At 43.5% G+C, this 21,156-nt stretch overlaps 2 protein-coding genes across 6 annotated transcripts in view; one reads left to right on the top strand and one right to left on the bottom strand.

The window, feature by feature from the left end:
* si:ch211-15d5.11 (oxidation resistance protein 1) overlaps positions 1-1,014 on the bottom strand; it is a 28,311-nt gene extending 27,297 nt beyond the window's left edge. The window contains exon 1 of the mRNA XM_031829174.1: positions 888-1,014. The gene's annotated coding sequence lies outside the window, so the exon portion shown is untranslated. The remainder of the gene's footprint in view (positions 1-887) is intronic.
* A 450-nt stretch (positions 1,015-1,464) lies between these two features.
* Positions 1,465-11,149, top strand: mtfr1l (mitochondrial fission regulator 1-like). 5 transcript variants are annotated; one of them, XM_020488301.2, is made up of 8 exons: positions 1,465-1,593; positions 2,529-2,677; positions 2,896-3,003; positions 3,134-3,246; positions 3,476-3,687; positions 4,717-5,095; positions 6,744-6,894; positions 7,090-11,149. In XM_020488301.2, exons 2-7 carry the CDS (start codon positions 2,663-2,665, stop codon positions 6,865-6,867), a joined length of 951 nt encoding a protein of 316 aa, XP_020343890.1. In that variant the 5' UTR covers positions 1,465-1,593; positions 2,529-2,662; the 3' UTR covers positions 6,868-6,894; positions 7,090-11,149. The 5 variants fall into 5 exon arrangements, with proteins under 5 accessions (XP_020343890.1, XP_031685031.1, XP_031685033.1 ...); XM_031829171.1 differs by having other exon boundaries at positions 1,465-1,774; XM_031829173.1 differs by having other exon boundaries at positions 1,470-1,593; positions 7,051-11,149.
* The last annotated feature ends 10,007 nt before the right edge of the window (positions 11,150-21,156 follow it).

Below are 21,156 nucleotides of genomic sequence, written 5' to 3'. Positions count from 1 at the left end.
TCTCAAAGACTATATGCAAGAAACATGCAAGGGAAGAGAAGCTGCTCCAGTTTCAACTGTTATGCCTGAGGCTATGAAAACCTGACCTGTTCACCAGACGTGCTACCTTGTCCCGGAACTGTTGTTTTCAACTCTCTCTCTACCGCACCTGCTGTCTCGACCTCTGAATGCTTGGCAATGAAAAGCCAACTGACATTTACTCCTGATGTGCTGACCTGTTGCTCCCTCTACAACCACTGTGATGATTATTTCACCCTGCTGGTCATCTTGAAGAACGATCTGGCCTTAATTGCAATGTACAGTTATAATCTCCACCTGGCCACCCCTCAGAGCCTGGTTTCTCTCTAGGTTCCTGTCTAGGGACATTTTCCTAGCCACCGTGTTTCTACATCTGCATTGCTTGCTGTTTGGGGTTGTAGGCTGGGTTTCTGTATAGCACTTTGTGTCATCTGTTGATGTAAAAAGGGCTTTATAAATACATTTGATTGATTGAATGATATTGAATGGTATTTTTGTTGCCTTATTTCTTGACAAGCAGACATAACATATTTTATTTGCAACACAGTCGATTAGGGCTAGCGCTCAAATTCCTTTGGGCCCGAGTTCTGATGCAATGGATGGAACTATATTTTAAATGTTCTTTCTTTCACCAGAAGATCTGTTCCTACACTAACCTTAAGTACGTAAGGGATACGAATTCTTACTGTAGAAGGAAGCATCCCTACAAATCATTGTCTTGGAGAATATTGCAATAGATTACTGTAGTCTTTTTAAACATGGATGTTCCTCACTTCCATATCGAAAATTCGAGGCATGCGACAATAAAACGTAGCAGTGAGGTACACTGAATTCGGAAATGTTAATATTGAAAGGATTTAGGGACTGACCTGTCAAAAAGATTGCCCGGAATGTTGATCGAAAGCGAGTGATTTCGGAAGGCTTCATATTACCCACGGTGTTATGTTCTGTGATATCACTGCAGACAACAGCAAAAAGTTGAGCATGTACGCTCCGCCCATTTCATCCATCCTCCAGTGCCGGAGATTGAGGAGTATTTGAGCATATACGTAGAATCATTGCATGGCTAGAACAACTATTTTCTGTAATCATCAAACCAACCCCAATGTTTTCACGCACCCCCATACAAACAGTTTAAATTACAATGGTCACTTTTCAAAATTCCTTTGGTTTGTGGCACTCATTCATTGCAGAGAAATTGCCTATGCATAAAACAGTCGGAGCAAATAGCAAGGCCTTCCTCAATTTAGAATAGAAAACTAGAGTTGCTTCCAGTTTAGGGAAATATTACCCTTATTTATAAGGGGGTCCGCAGCCATTCTGCAAAAAGCCTCGCACTTGCCTTTCCTGCCACACGAGGCACTGTCGTCACATCGCTTCGCTTGTTGATGCTCAAATTTTATTGGCTGGAGAAAAGGCATGTGTAATGATCCGACCAATCACATTATAGAATAGAGTGCTTTTTCCGGGCCTAGCAAAACGATAACATTGCTGAAGTCTGAAAGACGAAAACGAGAACGTGTTAGTCGAAAAGAAAATAATTATTGAAATCTCTCAGACGTTACATTAACAAATGTGAGTTGCATGCTTGTAGTTTTCTTTATATTGTGTTAAAATAATCGAAATATATGGTATAATTTCGATTTACGCTTGAGGGTCAATCAAAGGACCGGCTGAAGCTTGTTAGCTAGGAAGCTAACAGATAAACTGCGGTTAGCAACTGCGGTCAGCTAGCTAATCAATTTATTGTGAACCGGTGAGCTAGTCAATTTATTATTAATCATTTGCTTTGCGTGATATGTTAGGATTATACTTTTGGTGTTCGGAACTGTTGCTCATTGAAAATCCACTCATGCCATTTGATCAACCTCATTTACAGCAACATTAAAGGTCCAATGCAATACTGCTGTATTTATCTCGATGTCAAATAATTTCTGGGTAATAATTAAGTATCTTACTGTGATTGTTTTAAATTAAAATGGTCAAAAAGAAACAAATCGTATCTTAGCAAAGAGCAATTACTCAAGCAAGAATTTTGCTATGCCTGTCTGAGTGGGGAGGGGAAAACTAGCTGTTATTGCAAAGAGGTTTGGAACTCTGTCAATTTGCTGGTATATCAATAAGAAACAAACTCCATCCCACCACAACAGGCTGACAGGTGGTCTTTTCAAACATTTTTTACACTAAAATGTCACGATCATCGTTTTCACAATTTCACAGTATTATTCCAACCTCAGTGAGGAAAATATATATATATCACGTTTTTGACTGCATTAAGCCTTTTAATATAATCCTCAACACACTTTTGAGGCAACTTCGTCTACTAATTTCATAGCTACCGAGTTGGCTCGAAAAGGCTGGATGGCTAACATTAGCCATTCGTACATAAAGTCTTCTAACTTTATGTAGCTAGTTAAAGCCATTTATAACTTTCAGCTGAATGTGTGGCCTGCTGTCAATCTACATAGTCCATTTTCAATTGTCAACATGTGTCTTTGTTTCCCTCACAGATGTTGGAAGACCTCAATATCAGCGTCTGAAGACTGTTTATGGCATGTCCTTTGTTTACTAAACACACATTAGCCAACTGAGCCCAGCGCTGATTAGGTGTCCTCTGCACATTGTATGAGCAAGATCATTCACCATGGAAACCGAAGCAGTAAGTTAGCTTGCTAGCCCTTTTTATAGATTAAAAGCATGCATTCTGAAATGTACTAACAAGAGTTTGTGGTAGCCTGGGTGCCAGTCTGTTTCTACCCTCCATCCCACTCATTGGCTTGACAATGACAGCAAAGCTGGCAAGACCACAGATCTGGGACCAGGCTAAGTTTGTGGTGTGTTGGAAAAACTAACAGCATGTTTCTTACCACTATTCAGGAGGTTATTCCTATTTGGCAGAACAAGCCTCATGGGTCGACTCGCAGTGTGGTGAGGAGAATAGGCTCTATTGTACCCATGAAACCACCGCCCAGGGCATGTTTCCAGGTAAATTATCAAATTCAACACATGCAATAGCATAAGTACACGGTACAGACAATGACTTTCTGTCAGAAGGCCGACCTTGTGGCCAAATTGCATTAAAAGTGCTAACAGGGAACCTGCACCTGTTTACCAGGAACTCCCAGGTCTCCCTCCTCTGCGGCCCATGGATGGCCCCACGGTGCCTACACTGGCAGACATTGCCTGGATCGCAGCCGATGAGGAGTCTGAGACCTATGCCAGAGTGCGGTAAATATGTGATTTTCTCACCCACAGTGCAGAAGAATGTGGCTGCTGAACTTGAGTATGTTCCTTCACTGAGGCTGCAGATATGTCAGCTATCGTGGGGTCTAAATAATTGGCCTATTGTTTATGCTAGCATTACTTATGACAAAGGACATCTGGTAGATGTGATAGAGGCTTTCACCTCCTGTTCTTTTAATGCAAGCATTTTCTTGTGGTCCATTTCTTTTCTCAGGAGCGATTCACGCCCTCTTAGACATGAGTGGCGACCCACGCCTCTCCTGGTTATGCACAGGAACTCCTCTGTGCCCAACTTCCGCCGCGACGTCAAGAAGGTGGAGACGCTGAGGAAGCCTGCGGTGACGGCCATGAACCGTACCACCTCCCTGCAGGATGAGCTGAGCAGACTCCGCTCCCAGATCGCCAAGATCGTAGCCACAGAATCTGGTAGGGAATTTGTCAAGCAGTTTCCCCACAGCTGTCATTAAGTTAAATTCACCAGTGAAAGGGGCTCTTTCTCTGGCAAAGCTAGCTAGCTATATTAGGCCTATCAGGGCTCTACAGTGCGACCATTTTACTTGCATATGTGCCTAAATATTCTGTGACCTGGAGCACACATGCTCCTTGTAAAAATAGGTAGAGCCCTTCCTAAGTGCCTATCAGTGGAGGCTGGTGGGAGGAGCTATAGGAAGACTGGCTCATTGTATTAGCTGGAATGGAATTAATGGAATGCAGTCAAACATGTGGTTTCCATATGTGGTTTCCAACATATGTTTTCCATATGTTTGATCCATTCCAGCCATTACAATGAGCCCGGCCTCCTATCGCTCCTCCCGCTAGCTTCCTCTGGTGCCTATATACAGTATCTGACCTTTTGTCATTTATGCAGCAAGGGGTTTGTCTTAGAGTAGCTTGGCTTTATGTGTTGCTTTTAAAGTGTCATAATCTTCAGTATGGCTATCGCATGCAGTGATGTGTAATAATAAGAGCCTCCTGTTTTAATCAACCTCGGATATTACCATGTGTATATTTTAGAAGACGTATGTGTCTTATTGGTCCTTGGGATTGTATGTCTTATGTCGTGGATGCATTAGCATATACCGTAGTCATTGTTGCAGAAATTATGAGGACAGTGTCACATGCTATAGCCATGCGCTGTTAGATGACACTGGAGTTCTTATCAGGCAGATAACCTGATTTTCCTAGACGAGTGTAGGGCTCGCCCTCTGAAAGTGATGGGCTTTGGGATTAAAACGGAAAGCACACTAACCTGCCTGCCCATGCATTAGAAGCTCATCAGAGGACTGTATTTTAAATAGCCTGACCATGTGACCCCAGTGCAGGAGATTAGTTGATTGCCAATCTGCATCCCTTTAAGGCTCTGTCTGTCCCAATTCTGAGGTTTATTTATGGGAAAAATAATCAAATCTGAAAAGTGATAACTAGCCTGTCTCTGCTCTGTTTGTCACCCTAAAGGCTCCAACCCCTTGACCCCCGACCTCCTGTCCCCCGACGACACCAGCATGAGCTTTTCCATGGCGCCCTTCGAGACGGCGCCCTACCAGCCCGCCGCCTCAGCCTCCTTCGTCATCAGTGACGTGACGGAAGAGGAAGAGGAGGAGGAAGATGAGGAGGAGGATGTGGTGTCTGTGGTTTCGGAGCTTATGCCGGACCCCATGCCGCCCGCAAACATGTCTGCCTCTATGACGGCCTCTGCAACCTTTGACCTGGACCATCCCAGCATGGACTTCCGGGAGGCGGAGGAGGACACAGTGTCGCTGTCCAAGTCCACCAGCTTTGCTGACGTCATGGACATCCTGAAGGACATGAACCGCATGAAGATGAGCAAGGACAGGTAGGTTAAAGGGCGAGTCAGGAAGAAAATGGCTTCCTCTCATGTCTCTTAATACACACACAGTGTAAATACCATGTCAGCAGAAGGTGTATGATAATGCATTGGCAGGAAACACCAGGACAGCTGGTCGTTGTCCTGTTTTCCACAGATAGAAAAAAGCAAGAGGAATCAATTTGGTCAAGGATGGGCAACTTTGATGGGTGGGGTCACAAAAACTCTGAACTCTTTATGAGGGGCCACAGTGGCTTGCCGGGTCTGCATTCCCACATTCATACCCGCTAGTAATGGGGGACCAAATCAATAGTTACATATCGCAATATTATTTTGGGACGATATTATACCGATAATTGACTATATAAACTTTTTTTGCTATTGTAAGTAACGTTAGATTGTGCTAGTCGGCTTTATCTGCGCCAAAACTCAGGTATTTTTCATCCTATAGCTTGTAACTCCTTTTCTCATGCTCTCTTGTCTCTCTGCAGCAGACATATAATGAGCCATATGTTTGGAAAATCAAATCACAAAATCACAATGCATATAGAATCGTGAGATTTGCATAACTTCGTATCAGCATTTAAGTGTATACATACAGTAACCAAAAAAGTGTTAAACAAATCAAAATATATTTTTAGATTCTTCAAAGTAGCCACCCTTTGCCTTGATGACGGCTTTGCACACTCTTGGCATTCCCTCAACCAGCATTATGAGGTAGTCACCTGGAATGCATTTCAATTAACAGGTGTGCCTTAAAAGTACATTTGTGGAATGTCTTTCCTTAATGCGTTTGAGCCAATCAGTTGTGTTGTGATAAGATCGGGGTGGTATACAGAAGATAGCCCTATTTGGTAAAAGACCAAGTCCATATTATGGCAAGAACAGTTCAAATAAGGAAAGAGAAATGACAGTTCATTACTTTAAGACATGAAGGTCAGTCAACCTGTAATATTTCAAGAACATTGAAAGTTTCTTCAAGTGCAGTCGCAAAAACTATCAAGCGCTATGATGAAACTGGCTCTCATGAGGACCGCCACAGCAAAGTGAAGGACACAAAAAATGGACACGTATGAAGAAGAGAATTGCTTGGGCCAAGAAACATGAGCAATGGACATTACACTGGTGGAAACCTGTCCTTTGGTCTGAGGAGTCCAAATTTGAGATTTTCGGTTCCAACCGCCGTGTCTTTGTGAGACACAGAGTAGGTGAACGGATGATCTCTGCATGTGTGGTTCCCACCGTGAAGCATGGAGGAGGAGGTGTGATGGTGTAGTGGTGCTTTGCTGGTGACACTGTCAGTGATTTATTTAGAATTCAAGGCACACTTAACCAGCATGGCTACCACAGCATTCTGCAGCGATACGCCATCCCATCTGGTTTGCGCTTAGTGGGACTATCATTGATTCCATATGTGTTTTTTCAAAATGTTGACGTCTTCACTATTATTTGACAATATAGAAAATAGTACAAATAAAACCCTGGGATGAGTAGGTGTCCAAACTTTTTACAGGTACTAATATATTTAATCCCGTTCTGAAAATCTGTGGGCCTACAAACACGGAGGCCTTTGCCGCCAGTTGCCATTTCTGAATTAGGTCATGGATTTCAGTTGTCTTTGTACCAGACCATGCTCTTACTGTGTGTGTCCATGCAGGTGCAACAGAGGCTGCACCTCCCTGATGGGCGAGTCGGACTCCGCCTCGCTGATCTCCGAGGCCTTGAGGAAGAAGTTTACCCTGAAGGATGAAGACATCAGGGGGATGAAGAAACACACCTAGAGCACCCGTAGTCCTCCACCTCCCCACGTAAGTCAGGCCACACAGAAAGTAGTCCCTCTCCACAGACATTCAGGCTTGCAAGATTAGACAGAAACATCTATCAAGCTTTTCTTTGAAAATGTTCAATTGCCAGTGGACTTTCCAATGTGTGTTGCATGACAGCATTTTACTCTTGGTTCACAGAGGATTGTCTCTCATTGCGTCTCTCTCTTCTGCTGCCAGGCCTGTGCCTGACGACCCAGTCCCGTGGAGACCCGGCTGCACCTCATCAACCGTGGCAACGGTTAAACCAGACGTCTGGAAAAACAAACCACCACCTCCCAGCAGGCCCAGTCAGTCTGAACCCAACCAAATCTAATCCATACCCTAGCTATTAAAAATATTGCCTAGTCAGACCATGGTAGCAGCTGGCTGATAGGCACTATTAGATGGGTGCTGTTTGACGTAGCACAGAGAATTTTTGACCAACCTTGTCGATTCTTCCTCAATTCCAGACTTGGAAGACAACTAATGTCTTCTAAAAGTCGATGTCTAGTTTCAGGGGGTTTGAATTTAGAAAAATCTATTTAGTCTGCCACCCATTAATAATGATTAAAAAGAAAAGTCAAAAGGTTTGACAGCCGTACCATATAAAATGCAAGTCAGTTGGGAACCGGTTTTTGATGTCCCAATACCTTGGCATCGAGTCTATGAACTGACATATAAAACAATTATTGACATTCATTTTAATTTAAGCTATTATAAAATACTTACTACAAAAAGAATGCTCAATATATATGGGCCATTGGACAGTCAGCCTTGTGCAACCTCTGCCACGAGGAAATAGAATCAATAGAACAGTCAGCCTTGTGCAACCTCTGCCACGAGGAAACAGAATACTGTTCATCGGTGGCTCGCTTTGGAGTCAGGTCCAGGAATGGTTATGTCATATCAGGGTTCAGATGGACATGCCGACTATTGTCATGGCATCGGAAACAACCACGATCAGTCAATGGGGAAACATCATTGTAGTCTTGGGTAAAGTATTTATTTGCAGGGCAATATCGGTAGAAATGTTACAAATAGGGAGGTTCAGGAGCCTCGTAAGACATCACAGTAAAATGGAGGGATGTATTGCAGAGGGAAATTGTTAAATGGCGTTATACTGTGAAAGATGGGTTAATCTGTGGACACCGGAGGGTTGGCGTAATACTGGGAAAGATGGGTTAATCTGTGGACATGGGAAGGTTGGCGTTAAGATCGGGAAGAAAATGTGAATTGGCTGCTGTGGGTGAAAATCCATCACTTGAAGAAAGAGTAAATTAGAAATATAAATGTATAGTTATTTAATGACAGGTACTGTAGATGTGAGTGAAACAGCTGTAAATAGCAGAAGTATTGTAGTGTGTTTATTCCAATCAGAGTAGGGAAATGAACAAATAAGGAGATTGGAAATGATGCAGACAATTTCATGGATAGAACCTACATTCTATCTGCAATATTAAAGCTGATCTACCTGCCCCCCCCACAACAAAAAATGGAATTAATGTTTTGCTCCATGAGGTAATCCAACAATGTGTACACCGCCATCGTGCTCATCTTCTCTCATTGATTAAGTCAGGTGGGTGTCCACCCTGTAGTGCCACATGTCATGATGAAACTCACTTGACTTTGAAATAGTCAAGATGGTGGCGTACAGATTGCTGGATTACTTCACAGATCAAAAAATGTATAACAGCATATTCTAAATTCAAACGAACTCCCTGCAACTAGATATGGATGTTTTAGAATACATTTGGTCTTCCAAGTCAGGATTGGAGGAAGTCTCGCCAAGTAAACGTTGGTTAAATTCTATGTGCTATGCCAAACCGTACCTAACCTGTAACGGCTGATGGAGCATCACATTAGCCATTACAATATGCTAGCTAAACCACACCACTCCTGTTATTCAATCAACAATCTGTTTACACTCACTGTCTGCTCCCACACACCTCCCAAAAAGGTAGATTCCTTATCCCATTGCTTCAGGAGCAACGTCATGGCAACGTCATTTTGTGGGCGCTGTATAACATGCCCTACAGATTCACCTGCTTTGATGGCTCTTGCTAATCACCAGACTGACTCCAGTGCTGCCTAGTCATCTTTTTATGTACAGGCTGGGGTTTCTCTAGGATATCGTACCTGTTCTAGTACCACGAGAGAAACCATTTCCCCCTTTTTTTGTTGTTGACAAGCTTAGACTTTCAACAGAAGAGTTGTGGATGGATGCATTTGTTGGAGTGGGATAGTTGTAATTTTTTCTCATTTTGTTTCTGTATAGTTGTGATAATACATACTTGAAGTTGTATGTACAAATAAGACTGAGGAGAGTAACAGATTACTACAAAACACTTAATACTCTGTTCATTTACAGCTAAAAATCTCATGTTTTTCAGTGTTATGGCTGCATTAGAAATACAATAATGACCTTGTGGTCATAGTCAATGTGTACAACAGGTTTATTTATTTGCAGTCTTCTTCAGGACCTACTCATTAACCCATTGCATCAATACGAGAACATGTTATTGCTGTCCTTGGGGTAATGACTCTCAGAATTTAGCTTGATTGATGGCCCTTTGGTAAACATGATACAGATAAATAAATCCCAATTAAAATCAGTGGACGGCCATGGCTAAATATGAATGATATGTGTTTGATGTGTCGTCTTCGGACTTGTGTGATACAAGGAAAGCTTGGAAGACTTATAAATCTACGGTAAAATGTGAATGAAAGTTTTCTCTTGTGTGATGTTGCGCTATAGCTGCCTGTTAAGACACCAGAGAACAACTGTACAGTTTTTTTTATGTAGATACAAAATGTCAGATTTCCCTATGGTGTAGAATGCGTGGCTCTTGGGAATGTGACAATGTGCATGTTTACTGTCACGATACACTAAAAGATATGAGTATGAGTGACTCTTGTGTCTTTTTGAAAATGATCTCCTGTTGACGCCTTATAACAAAACCTATTGCCTCTTCCAATATGGCAGTTGTTCTTTTTATTTATTGGTTGGTGTGCCGTAACTTTCCACTGTTTTTGTCTTTTTCCTCAGTTTGCCCCACCTCTTGAGCCCCTAAACTTTTACGCAACCACCCATAGGCACATTGTATCTGTCCCATTATGGCGTCTGTGAGAGCACAGGCAGCGCCATTGAGGCCATCTCCATTTTGAAGTAGTCAATTTTGTCATTCTCCTTCTATGAGTTGGCAAACAAACTGAAAGGGTGCACACTGCCACCTAGAGTGTGTTTGAACAGGTATAAAGATGAGGTTTGGCTATTTACTGCCACCTGCAGTTATGGAATGTTTGCTCACAAGTATAATTCATTGGCTGATCCCTCCTGGTGACCTGGATTTAATTATGTGATCCTTCCTTAAGCCATAGGAATCCCCACCCAGATTACTACTTTAAAATGCTGGGAGCCCTCAATGGCAATGTCCATGAAAAAATAGGTTTTCTACATCTAGAGACCTCTCATTCTCTTTGTCAACAACCACACTTTTGACATTTGCATACATCAGGTGACTGACTTGACTGCTTTGGGAGCCAGTCATTTCTTCTCCTTTATCATGAAACCCCTGCCCCTTCACAGAAGAAATGCTTCTCCACTCATTTTGAGTTCTTATCATATCAGGATAAGATAATTATATTACTCTACTCTTTGTTGAGATGTGTGAATACCAACTTGCATCTAGGCAGTGGAACTGTAGTTTAGTTTGCAGTGAAAGCGAGGTCCCACAAAGTTATCTATGGGGTGAGATAAGGACGCCCATCTGTGTGTTAAGGTCTGTATCTCGTCATTTTTTTTTTTCTTCAGTGTCTGGCTCCTCTTAGGTCTTTTAACAAATATTCCCATTTTAAGTGCAAAATTGAGAGAATCAAAAGCTTTGAGCTGAGCATTTCACAAAGTATGCTTCAGATTTCTTTTATTTTTTAAGGTTTGGCATTACTCATGTGGTCAAGAGTCTGTCTTTACAGGCGTTTTGTGAACCCCATAGGGAACGGAACCAGAGCAGTTATTACTATTCTTGGTGCACCGGTGTTCCTATTGATAGAAAGGGATCTTTACTGAGCATTTCAATCACCAGCTTTGTTTTTATTCTGCTTTGCGCCATTTTTGTTTTGGATAACTATTGACCATGCCACATAATGGTCTCTGATAATATGCCCGCCATACTTGTCAGTTTTATTCTGCCAAATGGAAGAAAGAGCTCTTTGTCTGTCTTGTTTTGAAACGTAAATAAAGATGGGCTGATGTTTTAAACTCCAGACTTATTCTTTATCATCCACTTTGATAGTTGACCATTGTTCAAAAACTCTTGTTTCCGACTTTAACAATGTTGTAATATATACACTGCTCAAAAAAATAAAGGGAACACTAAAATAACATCCTAGATCTAAATGAATGAAATATTTGTATGAAATACTTTTTTCATAGTTGAATGTGCTGACAACAACATCACATGCAACTTATCAATGGAAATCAGATTTATCAACCCATGGAGGTCTGGATTTGGAGTCACACTCAAAATTAAAGTGGAAAACCACACTACAGGCTGATCCAAATTTGATGTAATGTCCTTAAAACAAGTCAAAATGAGACTAGTAGTGTGTGTGGCCTCTGTGCCTGTATGACCTCCCTACAACGCCTGGGCATGCTGATGAGGTGGCTGATGGTCTCCTGAGGGATCTCCTCCCAGACCTTGACTAAAGCATCCGCCAACTCCTGGACAGTCTGTGGTGCAACGTGGCGCTGGTGGATGGACCGAGACATGATGTCCCAGATGTGCTCAATTGGATTCAGGTCTGGGGAACGGGTGGGCCAGTCCATAGCATCAATGCCTTCCTCTTGCAGGAACTGCTGACACACTCCAGCCACATGAGGTCTAGCATTGTCTTGCATTAGGAGGAACCCAGGGCCAACCAGCATATAGTTTCACAAGGGTTCTGAGGATCTCATCTCGGTACCTAATGGCAGTCAGGCTACCTCTGGCGAGCACATGGAGGGCTGTGCGGCCCCCCAAAGAAATGCCAACCCACACCATGACTGACCCATCGCCAAACCGGTCATGCTGGAGGATGTTGCAGGCAGCAGAACGTTCTCCACGGCGTCTCCAGACTCTGTCACGTCTGTCACATGTGCTCAGTGTGAACCTGCTTTCATCTGTGAAGAGCACAGGCCGCCAGTGGCGAATTTGCCAATCTTGGTGTTCTCTGGCAAATGCCAAACGTCCTGCACGGTGTTGGGCTGTAAGCACAACCCCCACCTGTGGACGTCGGGCCCTCATACCACCCTCATGGAGTCTGTTTCTGACCGTTTGAGCAGACACATGCACATTTGTGGCCTTCTGGAGGTCATTTTGCAGGGCTCTGGCAGTGCTCCTCCTTGCACAAAGGCGGAGGCAGCATACTGCAGTCATCTTCAGTTCCTCCTTGTTTCGGGGACTTATTGCCTTCAGTCTCCTCTTCAGCATGTAGAATGCATGTTCAATTGGATTCAGATCCGGTGATTGACTCGACAAGCCAAGGTTTTTCCACTTTTTGGCCATCAAAAACCCCTTCGTTGTTCTAGCAGTATGTTTAGGGTCATTGTCTTGTTGCGTGATGAAGTGCTGTCCAATGAGTTTGGAGGCATTTTGTTTTATCTGAGCAGATCAAATATTTCTGTAGACTTCAGAATTCATTGTTCTACTTCTGTCTGCAGTCACATCATCGATGAAGACAAGTGAGCCTGTTCCACTGGCAGCCATACAGGCCCAAGCCATAACATCCCCTCCACCATGTTTCACGGGTGAGGTGGTATGCTTTGGATCATGGGCATGTATTTTTTTTCTCCACTTTCTTCTTTCCATCACTCTGGTACATGTTAATCTTTGTCTCATCTGTCCACAATACTTTTTTTCCAGAACTGTTGGGACTCTTTTAGGTGCTTTTTAGCAAACTGTAATCTCGCCTTTCTGTTTTTCAGGCTTATCAGTGGTTTGCATCTTGTAGTGTACCCTCTGTAGTCCTGCTGGTGTAGTCTTCTATGTATGGTAGACTTTGACTCATCTACACCTGCATCCAGGAGAGTGTTTTTGATCTGTTGGGCCGTTGTCAGGGGGGTTTTCTTCACCATAGAGAGTATTCTCCGGTCATCCACTACAGTGGTCTTCCTCAGTCTACCGGGTCTTTTGATATAATTGAGTTCACCGGTTGTTTTTTTTCTTGTTAATGTTAAACCAAACTGTTGACTTGGGCGTGCCCAGGATTTTTGCAATGTTCCTGATTGATTGATTTTCATTTCTGAGGGCCAGCTTATGACGGCCAGCTTCATTTGCATTGACACTGCTGTCTTCCTCATGTTGTCACACCCCAACAACAACATCCAAAGGCAATAGCAAAGTCTAGAATCAAAACTATTCATCAACAGCTCTCCTGCATTCACTGACAACACGAAAAAATACACCTGCCTAACGACACACATCTGTGAAGCCAATTCAACAAATACTTGTAGTACATTAAAATGGGGGGACTATGTACAAAAGGTGCTGTCATTTCTAAATGGTTCATCTGATATGTATGAAAATACCCTCAAATTAAAGCTGACGGTCTGCACCTCGCCCTCATTTTCATTGTATCCTTTCAAACTCAAAGTGCTAGAGTACAGAACCAAAATAACAAACAAATGGTCACTGTCCAATGAATTATGGTGCTCACTGTAGTAGCACTAAATCACCACTGGGTTGCAATGTAGGTTCACGATTGCCTGAACTGTTATGCTGAATCAAGAATTAATCAGTAAATGTATTTTATACTGAACAAAAATATAGATGCAACATGGAAGAATTTCAATGATTTTACTGAGTTACAATTCATATAAGGAAATCAGTCAATTTGAAATGAATAAATTAGGCCCAGGCCAGGCGCAGCCAATCAGAATGTTTTTATTACAGACATAAATTTACTCTTCAGTTTCATCAGCTGTCTGGGTTTCTCGTCTCAGACGATCCCGCAGGTGAAGAAGTCGGATGTGGAGGTCTTGGGCTGGCATGGTTACACCTGGTCTGCGGTTGTGAGGACGATTGGACGTTCTGCCAAATTCTCTAAAATGAAGTTGGAGGTGGCTTATGGTAGAGAGATGAACATTAAATTATCTAACAGCTCTGGTGGACATTTCTGCAGTCAGCATGCCAATTGCACGCTCCCTCAACTTGATACGTAGTATTGTGTTGTGTGACAAAACTGCACAGTTTAGAGTGGCATTTTATTGTCCCCAGCACAAGGTGCACCTGTGTAATGATCATGCTGTTTAATCAGCTTCTTGATATGCGACACCTGTCAGGTGGATGAATTATCTTGTCAAAGGAGAAATGCTCACTGAAAGGGATGTAAACAAATTGGTTCACACCATTTTAAAGAAATAAGCTTTTTGTGCATATAGAACATTTATAGGATCTTTTATTTCAGCTCATGAAACATGGAACCAACACTTTATGTTGCGTTTCAATTTTTGTTTGGTATACATTTTATTCATATGTAGCCAACAGGGTTGGGTATGTTACTTTCTAAGTGTAATCCATTAGTTACTTGTTACCTGTCCAATTGTAATGAGTAACATATAACTTCTGGATTACCCAAGCTCAGTAACGTAATCTGATTACATTCAGTTACTTTTAGATTACTTTCCTGAAGATTCATTAGAAGAAAAATTTATGTTACCAATTGTATAACATCTATTGCAGGATAAATCAATGTTAAAGTTTACATAGCTGGCCATATATGGATGTTACATTTTACTTTATGGGTTGGTTATGTAGGCTTCTTCTAACCCATCGATTTCTACTCCATATAATAATATGATTCAATTTAGGGATGTACCGATAAACATCTTGGCCGATATCCAATATTTTCCTTGCCAAAAAACTGTTTGCGTCCTTTTAGGCATTCTAGTATAGTTAAATAGTTTAAACACACACACACTGACCAACAAGTTATTTTGTTGGCATTTACGTATGTCCCCATTACATGTAAAACATAATCAAAACCAATTTCTTTCACTTACTTGCTGTGCTGTTTCGTTGTTCATTTGTTCAGTCTTAACCAGGATTTCATAATACATGTCAAGCAGTGAAGTTTCAGCTGTCTATGGCCTCTCTTCCTTGGTGAGCACTGCCACTGTGTCTGTTTCCATCTTGTCCAGCTGTGTTTGTAACGTTTCACTTAAAACCTGTTTCTTGCCTGCATCGAAGTAGCGGTCCTTGTACCTAGCATCGAAGTAGCGGTCCTTGTACCTAGCATCGAAGTAGCAGTCCTTGTACCTAGCATCGAAGTAGCGGTCCTTGTACCTAGCATCGAAGTAGCGGTCCTTGTACCTAGCATCGAAGTAGCGGTCCTTGTACCTAGCATCGAAGTAGCAGTCCTTGTACCTAGCATCGAAGTAGCGGTCCTTGTACCTAGCATCGAAGTAGCAGTCCTTGTACCTAGCATCGAAGTAGCGGCCCTTGTACCTAGCATCGAAGTAGCGGTCCTTGTACCTAGCATCGAGCATGACACCGTAGAGGCTCAGAGAGAATGCCACCAAATTGCTTGTTCACAGCCTCTAGTAGAGTTATTTTCCAAGTTAACCCCACAGTCTGTGTTGGCATTTTTGTTGATCAGGCATTTCAATACCATGACCAGGTATCACGTCTGCTGCAGATGCAGTTGAGCTTATTTCGCAAGTCAGTTGTTCGAATGGAGCTAGGAGTGTTCATGTTTCCAAGTTTCAAACATGTTCTCAAATGCCTTTGAAATGACAGCAGCTGTATGAGAACCAGCACATTCTTGGGCATGCAATACGACTTTCTTCAGTATGAAATCCTCGTCGACCCACTGTGCTGTCAGACTCAATGCTCATGGGGCTGACATCGCTGGTCCAAATGTCAGTCGTGAAGCTAATAGCAGTGACGCTCATGGATGTGAGTTTCAACAATTCTGTGTAAATCTGGTAGGTTAACATCGGAAAAATAGCGCCAACTTGGTAGTGTGTACTAGTGCTCGACCAGTCGGCGAAAGCCAAAATCATCCACGACAGAGAACAGTTGATTGCATTATCTTGGCATTAATGGATTTTGTTGCCTCGCTGAAATCCCTGGCTGAAATGTTCTTACTCTTTCAAATGACTGCTCAACTTTTTGACTGCTCAATCCATACAGCAGACATTGTGGGCTAGGTTAGGAATGCTGTGTTGCACGTGTAGCGCTATATTTATCATGGCGTCATTACTTCATCTACCTACGTTATATAGGTATGCACGTCAGCTTTGACATTGGTTTTGCCCATCGGCGTAAAACTAGACATTTTTAGCTATAATCGTCCGATTCCGATATTCTTACCGATATATTGTGAATCCCCAATTAAATGAGACTGGTTTTTAATGTAAATATATCAGAATTCCAGTCATTCCAATAAATTTTATACCTGTCACACCCTGATCTGTTTCACTTGTCCTTGTGATTGTCTCCACCCTATCCAGGTGTTGATTATTTATCCCTGTGTTTCCTGTCTCTCTCTGCCAGTTCGTCTTGTATGTTCAAGTCAACCAGTGTGGTTTTTCCCGTGCTCCTGCTTTTCGATTCTCTTCCACTAGTTCTTTCAGTAAGGCACGTGCTACTTCCCGTCCCCCGCACCGTCCTTATGATTGTGCCATTGATCTTCTCCCAGGCACCACACCACCTCTTGGTCGGCAATATTCTCTATCCGGGCCGGAGACCAAGGCTATGGAGGAGTACATAGAGGAGTCTCTGGCTACTGGGGCCATCCGCCCGTCTGCATCTCCTGCCGGCGCAGGGTTTTCCTTTGTGGAGAAGAACAAGACCCTGCGTCCGTGCAGTGACTACCGGGGACTGAATGACATTACTGTTAAAAATCATTACCCCCTACCACTCCTCTCCTGGCTTTTGAACCTCTCCAGGGGGCTACCATTTTATCCAAGCTGGACCTTTGGAATGCCTACCACCTGGTTCGGATACACGAAGGGGATGAGTGGAAGACAGCCTTCAACAAAGCCAGAGGGCATTATGAGTACCAAGTCATGCCGTTTGGACTCACTAACGCCCCCGCTGTCTTCCAGGCTTTGGTAAACAATGTTCCCCGGGACATGCTAAACCATTTTTTGTTAATCTACCTTGACGACATGATGTTTTTTTCCCGGTCTGCCCAAGAACATGTTCTTCATGTCAGGCAGGTCCTTCAGCGCCTCCTGGAGAACCAATTGTTTGTGAAAGCCAAGAAGTGAGTTTCGTCGCTCTACAATCACCTTTCTGGGATATGTCATTGCTGAGGGTAATGTCCAGATGGATCCTGGAAAGGTGAAAGCAGTGGTGGATTGGCCTCAACCTATGTCCAGGGTGCAGTTGCAACGTTTCCTTAGGTTTTGCAAACTTCTACCTCTGTTTCATTCGGGGTTATAGCACCCTAGCGGCCCTCACTTCTCCCAAAGTTCACATGGTCTCCAGCTGTCGACAAAGCCTTTGTGGACCTGAAGCATTGGTTCACAACAGCACCCATCATCATCCATCCGGACCTGTTTCGTCAATTTGAGGTTGATGCTTCTGATGTTGGATTGGGGGCCATCCTGTCCCAGTGATCTGCCCACGATCAAAAGCTTCATCCCTGTGCCTTGTCCAATCGTCTCAATCCTGCAGAGGAACTTCGACGTAGGCAACCGAGAATTCCTGGCGGTCAAGATGGCGTTGGAAGAGTGGAGGCACTGGCTGGAAGGTTCAGAACAGCCATTCGTGGTCTGGACCGACCATAAAAATGTGGAATATCTCCGTACAGCCAAGCGTCTTAACTCCAGGCAGGCCCGGTGGGCTCTCTTGTTTACTAGATTCAACTTCACCATTTCCTACCGCCCAGGGTAAAAAAATGTGAAGCCTGATGCTCTCTCTTGCCTATACAGTTCCTCTGCCACAACCATTCTCCCTACCTCATGCATTGCAGCCACAGTGGGTTGTGATATTGAGACCCTGGTTCGCAAGACACAACGCTCCCAGCCTGAAGGGGGCCCAGCTAATCTGCTGTTTATCCCTAACTCAGTCCGGTCCTGGAATGGGCTCATTCCTCCAAGCTAACTTGTCATCCAGGTTCCCGCCCTATCCTAGCATTACTCCGACAACGTTTCTGGTGGCCCACAATGGTTCCTGACATCTCTGACTTCGTCGCCGCATGCAAGGTGTGTGCCCGAACAAGACTCCACGGCAAGCTCCTTCTGGCCTTCTTCAGCCACTACAGGTCCCTCATCGTCCCTGGTCCCATATCTGTCTGGACTTTGTCACTGGGCTTCCCCCGTCTGATGGCAACACCGTCATTCTGACAGTAGTGGATCGGTTCTCTAAGGCCGCTCATTTCATCCCTCTGCCAAGGAAACAGTCCAGCTCATGGTGCAGCACGTCTTCCGGATCCATGGACTCCCGGTGGATATGGTTTCCAACCGGGGTCCTCAATTCTCATCTCAGTTTTGGAAGGCATTCTGTACCCTTACTGGGAAGTTGGCCAGCCTATCCTGCGGATCCCATCCCCAATCGAACGGCCAGTTGGAGCTAACCAGGACCTGGAGACCACCCTAAGATGCCTTGTTTCAACCAATCCCACTACATGGATCCGACAACTGGTCTGGGTAGAGTAAGCCCGGAACACCCTTCCCTGTTCTGCCACTGGACTCACCCCATGGAGCACTCAATAGGGGAATCCCCAATGCGGTAGCGGGGAGCTGGAATCCGCCGAAGAGCTTCTCAAGACCAACTCTAGGTATCGTCAACAAGCGGAATCCAGCTCCCCGCTACCGCATTGGGCAGAGGGTATGGCTGTCTACACGGGACCTGCCCCTTCTGGTAGAGTCTTACAAACTGTCCCCCCGTTTCTCTGGTCTGTTTCCCATCGCTAGAGTCTTTAGTTCCACTGCTGTCCGTCTCTTGTTACCCGTACCCCTCTCTATTCACCCTACTTTCCATGTGTCTAAGATTAAGCCTGTGTCTCACTGTTCTTTGTCTTCTTGTCTCCACCCCCTCCAGGTGTCGCTTATTTTCTCTGATGTATTTATCCCTGTGTTTCCTGTCTCTCTGTGCTAGTTCGTCTTGTATGTTCAAGTCAACCAGTCAACCATGCTCCTTCTTTTCTATTCTCTTCTAATAGTCCTCCCGGTTATGACCTTTGCCTGTTTTCTGGACTCCGTACCTGCCTGCCTGACCATTCTGCCTGCACGGCTCCTCGAGCCTGCCTGCCATTCTGTACCTCTGGAACTCTGAACTGGTTTTGACCTTTTCCCTGTCCACGGCGATTCTCTTGCCTCCTCCCCCTTTTGGATTGTTAATAAACATCTTAGACTCTAACCATCTGCCTCCTGTGTCTGCATCTGGGTCTCACCTTGTGCCCTTATAATACCCCTTGATCTTCAAGAATAGGACTTGGAAATATGGAAGTATAGATTAGCCAAATTGTTTTACCTGAGCATAACCCCAAAACTAAGGACTTATTAGCCAGCCCTACTCTGTTGATTATGATTTTGTTATAATGGGGGACTGATTGGGCTCATTGATTCGAGTTGAAAAATAAATCCAGTGCTCATGGAATGGCATGCTTTGAGCACTTCTGAAAAGTGCTATGTACATGTGAAAAATGAATGTCATATGCTGCATTTTCTATAGGCCTATTGTTGACCTTTTTGTTGGTGACACTTTGACATCTTGATAATATGCAGCTGTTTAAAGGGCAAATCTACAGATGAAACAATATCAAAACAGTCGCCCTGCTTCTGTTTTGGAAAAAAAGCTGAGGGATGGGCCTGGAGGAATGTTTCCACTTGCAGATTACTAGACAGAGCTATGGATGCAAGGACTGACTATCCATGATATCAAAAGTATTGTTTTAACCATGTTTTGAGGCTATACAGTGTGTGTTTCTGTTTGCAAACATTAGAGAAAAATAAGCTTATATTTTGGGTTCTCATGTAGTGTGACAGTTGAACTAAGCCCATGAGGCATTTATAAGTTATAGTCTTCAAGAATCAATGGATATATTTACAGTACCAATCAAAAGTTTGGACACACTTACACATTCAAGGATTTTTATTTTTACAGCTCAAATAAGCAAAGAGAAACGACAGTCCATCATTACTTGAAGACATGAAGGTCAGTTAATCTATAACATTTCAAGAACTCTGACTGTTTCTTTAAAGTGGTCGCAAAAATCATCAAGCGCTATGTTGAAATTGGCTCTCATGACGACCGCCACAGGAAAGGAAGACCAAGTTACCTCTGCTGCAGAGGATAAGTTCATTAGAATTAACTGCACCTCAGATTGCAGCCCAAATAAATGCTTCATGGAGTTCAAGTAACAGACACATCTCAACATCAACTGTTCAGAGTAGACTGCCTGAATTAGGCCTTCATGGTCGAATTGCTGCAAAGAAACCACTACTAAAGGACACCAATAAGAAGAAGAGACTTGCCTGGGCCAAGGAACATGAGCAATGGACATTAGACTGGTGGAAATCTGTCCTTTGGTCTGAGGAGTCCGAAATTTTGGTTCCAACCGCCGTGTCTTTGTGAGACGTAGAATAGGTGAACAGATGATCTCTGCATGTGTGCTTCCCACCATGAAGCACACATGCAGGAGGGGGAGGTGTGGGGGTGCTGGTGACACTGTGATTAATGTAGAATTCAAGGCACACTTTTCAAGCATGGCTATCACAACATTCTGCAGCGACACACCATCCCATCTGGTTTGCACTTAGTGGGACTATCATTTGTTTTTCAACAGGACAAAGGACCCAACACACCTCCAGGCTTTGTAAGGGCTATTTGACCAAGAAGTAGAGTGATGGAGTTCTGCTTCAGATGACCTGGCCTCCACAATCACCCGACCTCAACCCAATTGAGATGATTTGGGATGAGTTGGGACCGCAGAGTGAATGAAAAGCAGCCAACATGTGGGAACTCCTTCAAGACTTGGAAAAGCATTCCAGGTGAAGCTGGTTGAGAGAATGCCAAGAGTGGGCAAAGCTGTCATCAAGTCAAAGGGTGGCTACTTTGAAGAATCTCAAATATAAAATATACTTTGATTTGTTTGACACTTTTTTGGTTACTACATGATTCCATGTGTTATTTCATAGTTGTGTTGTCTTCACTGTTATTATACAGTGTAGAAAATAGTAAAAATAAAGAAAAATCCTGTAATGAGTGGGTGTGTCCAAACTTTTGACTGGTATTGTGTGTATATATAATTTATAAGTCCAAATATTGATGTAGC

Source organism: Oncorhynchus kisutch, linkage group LG7 (genome assembly GCF_002021735.2).
Source record: "Oncorhynchus kisutch isolate 150728-3 linkage group LG7, Okis_V2, whole genome shotgun sequence".
NCBI lineage: Eukaryota > Metazoa > Chordata > Actinopteri > Salmoniformes > Salmonidae > Oncorhynchus > Oncorhynchus kisutch.
This window is presented reverse-complemented; position numbering and strand designations above follow the sequence as displayed.

Bases quoted from the DNA above. Each gene is read 5' to 3' on its own strand.
- mtfr1l (XM_020488301.2), top strand. The intron at 3,004-3,133 runs GTAAATTATCAA...CCTGTTTACCAG, and splicing joins CGCCCAGGGCATGTTTCCAG to GAACTCCCAGGTCTCCCTCC. The intron at 3,688-4,716 runs GTAGGGAATTTG...GTCACCCTAAAG, and splicing joins GATCGTAGCCACAGAATCTG to GCTCCAACCCCTTGACCCCC.